This window comes from Rhinatrema bivittatum, chromosome 4, assembly GCF_901001135.1.
Source record: "Rhinatrema bivittatum chromosome 4, aRhiBiv1.1, whole genome shotgun sequence".
Classification (NCBI taxonomy): domain Eukaryota; kingdom Metazoa; phylum Chordata; class Amphibia; order Gymnophiona; family Rhinatrematidae; genus Rhinatrema; species Rhinatrema bivittatum.
Window position 1 is genome coordinate 209,437,525 of NC_042618.1, and position 6,000 is coordinate 209,443,524.

The 6,000-nt window shown below is 38.6% G+C and overlaps 2 protein-coding genes across 2 annotated transcripts; both read right to left on the reverse strand.

Annotated features, from left to right (window-relative positions):
* Positions 1-1,939: 1,939 nt before the first annotated feature.
* LOC115089377 (zinc finger protein 708-like) lies at positions 1,940-2,802 on the reverse strand. Its single transcript, XM_029597468.1, has 2 exons — positions 2,520-2,802; positions 1,940-2,148 (listed from the first exon to the last, which is right to left on the reverse strand). The coding sequence occupies exons 1-2, from the start codon at positions 2,800-2,802 to the stop codon at positions 1,940-1,942; spliced, it is 492 nt and encodes a 163-aa protein (XP_029453328.1).
* Positions 2,803-2,932: 130 nt separating this feature from the next.
* Positions 2,933-5,320, reverse strand: LOC115089378 (zinc finger protein 729-like). Its single transcript, XM_029597469.1, has one exon. The coding sequence runs from the start codon at positions 5,318-5,320 to the stop codon at positions 2,933-2,935; it is 2,388 nt and encodes a 795-aa protein (XP_029453329.1).
* Positions 5,321-6,000: the final 680 nt, after the last annotated feature.

The following is a 6,000-nucleotide window of genomic DNA, read 5'->3' on the forward strand; positions in this document are numbered from 1 at the left end:
AAAATGTGCAATGTGCTGACAGAGAGTTTCTCAATGTCCTAATTACAGCTGTATTGCAGACTGTAAGTAAACCCGTCATGAAGCAGGGAATTCTGGTACATGAAGTCCTTTGTCAGGTTGAAGCGTTCAGACTCCTTCAATCCCAGTCCTTTTCTGGTACAGAGATGCTCTCCTGTTTATACAATTCCCAGGGGATGAGCCGAGACACCTTACTATGCCTTTCTGTATCCAGGACTTCTGACATCAACACTTGGCGTCCAGCAGCGAGGTGTGAAACTGTTTCTAGCTCTGGTTTACTGAATCTGCTTTTAGCTGATTTACCTTTTCATTCTGTGCTGGCTGTAACCATCTTCTCTGTAATCCGCTGACCTGTGCTGCGATTATCAATCTCTCCCCTTCAGGTCTAAGCTCACCTCTCCTTCCCACTCCTGCTAGCACTTTACTCCAGCTCCCCTCTGTATTTCTCTTTCTGCAGCAGCTCTAAAGGGCTCTAGACTGGCATCACTTCCACACTTCTTTTTCTTAATTTTTATTACTAAAGCATCTTACAGTTTCCTTTTCCTTATTATTGTTCCTCTTTCTTATTATTTTTGGCATACTTTATGAAACTCTTCATAGAAACATAGAAATGATGGCAGAAGAAGACCAAACGGCCCATCCAGTCTGCCCAGCAAGTTTTGCACTTTTTTTTTTCTCATACTTATCTGTTACTCTTGGCTCTTAGTAAACTTTTGATTCTATTTCCCTTCCACCCCCACCATTAATGTAGAGAGCAGTGTTGGAACTGCCTCTAAGTGAAATATCTAGCTTAATTAGTTAGGGGTAGTAACCGCCGCAATAAGCATGCTTATTTGTTTACCCCGACTAAATAATTATTTTTTACCCTGACTAAATAATTCAGACCTGTTGGTTGTTGTCTGTATATAGATCCACTTTTCTTCTTCATTCCTACTGCCGTTGAAGAGAGGGTTATGCTGAATATGCATTGAAAGTGAAGTATCAGGCTTATTTGGTTTGGGGTAGTAACCGCCGTAACAAGCAAGCTACTCCCCACTTTTTTGTGAATGCAAATCTTTTTCCACGTTTCCTCTTGCCGTTGAAGCTTAGAGCAATGTTGGAGTCGCATTAACCGTGTGTATGTTTATTGAATAAGGGTATTATCTCCAGGTAGTAGCCGTCATTCCCGCGAGCCACCCACTCTTCATTCACATCCTCTAGACTTTATGGATCCACAGTGTTTATCCCACGCCCCTTTGAAGTCCTTCACAGGTCTGGTCTTCACCACTTCCTCAGGAAGGGCATTCCAGGCATCCACCACCCTCTCCGTGAAGAAATACTTCCTGACATTGGTTCTGAGTCTTCCTCCCTGGAGCTTCAAATCGTGACCCCTGGTTCTGCTGATTTTTTTCTGACGGAAAAGGTTTGTCGGCTTTGGATCATTAAAACCTTTCAAGTATCTGAAAGTCTGTATCATGTCACCTCTGCACCTTCTTTCCTCCAAGGTGTACATATTTAGATTCTTCAATCTCTCCTTCAAGGTTTGAGGCATGAAAACACAGGGCATTACCTCTTTTTTGTCTTCAGAAGTCCGCAATGTCTCCAAATGCGTTTGTTTTGCTCATACCTGGAGAGGAATAAACTTCACTTTTAAGCCACTTTACTACTGATGCCCTTCTTAGTACTTGTATTGTGCCAAAGAGAGCCACTTCCTGGAGTTCATAGGGTGTAATCTTTATAAGCAATAGATCAAGTTGCACATGAAACTTTTCTTAATGAGCCCAATGGTGCTCAATATAACAGAGAATATTTCTGTATCTTTCTGCCACATTTATTTGGTCTCTGTTTTTATCTCTTGGTACTTAAGGATCAGTATCGATCCTCTAGTACAATACCGGGTCTGATTTCTGTCTGAAGTTTTATCATACTCAGTAGAAGTAAATCATTTCTCTTCTGCATGGCTTATATGGTGCATTCTCAATTCTAATAGCCGGTGGAAGCTTTTACCACACTCAGTCCATATGTACAGCTTTTCTCCCGTGTGGGTCATCTCATGCTGTTTTAGGTTTGATCTTCTAGAGAAGCTTTTATCACATTCAGTACATATGTATGGTTTCAATCCCGTGTGGATCACTTGATGCCTTTTCAGATCTAATTTCCAATAGAAGATTTTATCACACTTAGTTCATTTAAATGGATTCTCTCCAGAGTGGATCACTTGATGCCTTTTTAGTTCTGAAAGCCTTATGAAGCTTTTATCACAGTGAGAACAGGAGTATGGTTTTTGAGCCAAGTGGATCATTTGATGCACTTTCAGGTAACATTTTTGTGTGAAGGTTTTGCACACTCAGTACATGTGTACAGTTTCTCTCCTATATGGATCATTTGATGCCTTTTCAGTTCTGATCTCCTTTTAAAACTTTTATCACATTCTCTACATGTGTGTGGTCTCTCTCTAGTGTGGATCACTTGATGACTTTTCAGTTCTGAATTTGTTTTGAAACTCTTATCACAATCAGTACATGTGTATGGTTTCTCTTTCATGTGAATCACTTGATGCTTTTTCAGGTCAGAACTCCTTTTGGAGCTTTTACCACACTCAGTACATGTGTATGATTTCTCTTTCATGTGGCTCACTTGATGTCTTTTCAGTTCTGATTTCCAATAGAAGATTTTATCACAGTCAGTACATTTATATGGGTTCTCTCCCTTGTGGATCACTTGATGCTTTTTCTGTTCTGATCTTGTTTTGAAGCTTTTATCACACTTAGTACATTTAAATGGATTCTCTCCAGAGTGAATCATTTGATGCCTTTTCAGTTCTGAAATCCTTGTGAATTTTTTATCACAGTCAGAACAGGAGTATGGTTTTTGAGCCAAGTGGATCATTTGATGCACTTTCAGGGAACACTTTTGTGTGAAGGTTTTTTTACAGTCAGTACATGTGTACAGTTTCTCTCCCGTGGATCACGTAATGCCTTTTCAATTCTGATCTCCTTATAAAACTTTTAGTACACTCAGTACATGGGTATGGTTTTTCAGCCAAGTGGATCATTTGATGCACTTTCAGGTAACATTTTTGTGTGAAGGATTTTTCACAATCAGTACATGTGTACAGTTTCTCTCCCTTGTGGATCATTTGATGCTTTTTCAGTTCTGATCTCCTTTTGAAACTTTTATCACACTCTGTACACGTGTATGGTCTCTCTCTAGTATGGTACAATTGATGACTTTCCAGTTCTGATTTACTTTTGAAGCTCTTATCACATTCAGTACCCGTGTACCTTTTCTCTTTCGTATGAATCATTTGATGTTTTTTCAGTTCAGAACACCTTTTGTAGCTTTTATCACACTCAGTACATGTATACGGTTTCTCTCTTGTGTGGATCACTTGATGACTTTCCAGTTCTGATCTCCAGTAGAAGCTTTTATTACATTCCGTACATTTATATGGATTATCTCCCGCATGGTTCACTTGATGCTTTTTCAGATTTGATCTTGTTTTGAAGCTTTTATCACACTTAGTACATTTAAAAGGATTCTCTCCAGAGTGGATCACTTGATGCCTTTTCAGTTCTGAAATCCTTATGAAGCTTTTATCACAGTCAGAACATGAATATGGTTTTTCAGCCAAGTGGATCATTTGATGCACTTTCAGAGAACATTTTTGTGTGAAGCTTTTCTCACACTCAGTACACGTGTACAGTTTCTCTCCTGTATGGATCACTTGATGCCTTTTCAGTTCTGATCTCCTTATGAAGCTTTTATCACACTCAGTACATGGGTATGGTTTTTCAGCCAAGTGGATCATTTGATGCACTTTCAGATAACATTTTTGTGTGAAAGTTTTCTCACACTCAGTACATATGTACAATTTCTCTTCTGTGTGGATCATTTGATGCCTTTTCAGTTCTGATCTCCTTTTGAAACTTTTATCACACTCTGTACATGAGTAGGTTCTCTCTCTAGTGTGGTACAATTGATGACTTTCCAGTTCTGATTTACCTTTCAAGCTCTTATCACATTCAGTACCTGTGTACCATTTCTCTTTCGTATGAATCACTTGATGCTTTTTCAGTTCAGAACGCCTTTTGTAGCTTTTATCACAGTCAGGACATTTGAAAGGTGTCTCTCTGGTGTGGATCACTTGATGACTTTCCAGTTCTGATCTCCAATAAAAGCTTTTATTACATTCAGTACATTTATATGGATTCTTTCCAGTATGGTTCACGTGATGCTTTTTCAGTTTTGATCTTGTTTTGAAGTTTTTATCACACTTCGTACATTTAAATGGATTCTCTCCAGAGTGTAGCACTTGATGCCTTTTCCATTCTGAAATCTTTATGAAGCTTTTATCACAGTCAGAACATGAGTATGATTTTTCAGCCAAGTGGCTCATTTGATGCACTTCCAGGTAAGATTTCTGTGTGAAGGTTTTTTCACACTCAGTAGGTGTGTACAGTTTCTCTCCCATGTGGATCATTTGATGCCTATTCAATTCTGATCTCCTTATGAAGCTTTTATCACACTCAGAACATGTGTATGGTTTTTCAGCCAAGTGGATCATTTGATGCACTTTCAGGTAACATTTTTGTGTGAAGTTTTTTTCACACTCAGTACATGTGTACAGTTTCTCTCCCGTGTGGATTATTAGATGCCTTTTCAGTTCTGATCTCCTTTTGAAACGTTTTTCACACTCTGTACATGTGTAAGGTCTCTCTCTAGTGTGGATAACTTGATGACTTTTCAGTTCCGATTTTGTTTTGAAGCTCTTATCACATTCAATACATATGTACGGTTTCTCTTTTGTGTGAATAACTTCATGCTTTTTCAGGTCAGAACTCCTTTTGGAGCTTTTACCACATTCAGTACATGTGTATGATTTCTCTTTCGTGTGGCTCACTTGATGCCTTTTCAGTTCTGATTTCCAATAGAAGATTTTATCACACTCAGTACATTTATATGGCTTTTCTTTCTTGTGGATCACTTGGTGTTTTCTCAGTTCTGATCTTGTTTTGAAGCTTTTATCACACTTACTACATTTGAATGGACTCTTTCCATTGTGGATCGCTTGATGCTTTTTCAGTTCAGAAATCCTTATGAATCTTTTATCACATTCAGAACATGAGTATGGTTTTTCAGCCAAGTGGATCATTTGATGCACTTTCAGGGAACATTTTTGTGTGAAGGTTTTTTCACACTCAGTACATTTGTATAGTTTTTCTCCCGTGTGGATCACTTGATGCCTTTTCAGTTCTGATCTCCTTATGAAGCTTTTATCACACTCAGTACATGGGTATGGTTTTTCAGCCAAGTGGCTCATTTGATGCACTTTCAGGTAGCATTTTTGTGAAGGCTTTTTCACACTCAGTACATGTGTACAATTTCTCTCCCATGTGGATCTTTTGATGCCTTTTCAGATCTGATTGCATTTTGAAACTTTTATCACACTCTGTACATGTGTAAGGTTTCTCTAATAAGGATTATTTGATGCCTTGTCAGTTTTGTTCTAGCACTGAAGCTTTTATCATAATCCATATGTGTGTACAGTTTCTCTCTTGTGTGGGATATTTGATGCATTTTCAGTTCTGATCCCCTATGAAAGCTTTTATACAATCACATGCAGCACATGTAAATCGTTTTTCTCCCATGTGGGGTTTTTTATGTTTTACCCCCTCAGTACATGCAGTTGTTTTTCCTATGTGACTCTGTTGGTGGTTTTTCAATTGCAATGAAAAAATGAAGCTTTGATTGCATTTATTACATGCATATGGCTTCTCTCTCATATGATTCTTCTGGTGAGCTTTTAATATTACTTTATTTGCAAATCGTTTTCCACATTCACTGCATGAAAAAGGCCTTATCCCAGTAAGCACTCTCAGGCATTTTGTAAGATATCTGTTTCAGCCTGAAGCTTCTCTCATGTTTAGTGCTAAGAAAGGGCCTCTCTCCAGTGCGAATACTCAGATATTGTCTGAGAGATTGCTTCCACCTGCAGCTTAC

Excerpts from the sequence above, each read along its gene's own strand:
- LOC115089378 (XM_029597469.1), bottom strand. The coding sequence starts at position 5,320 with ATGAGCCACTTGGCTGAAAAACCATACCCATGTACTGAGTGTGATAAA.
- LOC115089377 (XM_029597468.1), bottom strand. The coding sequence starts at position 2,802 with ATGATTCACTCTGGAGAGAATCCATTTAAATGTACTAAGTGTGATAAA. Across the intron at positions 2,149-2,519 it reads GAAAGAGAAACCATACACAT|ATCTGAAAAGGCATCAAGTG; the intron begins GTACTGATTGTG and ends ATTGGAAATTAG.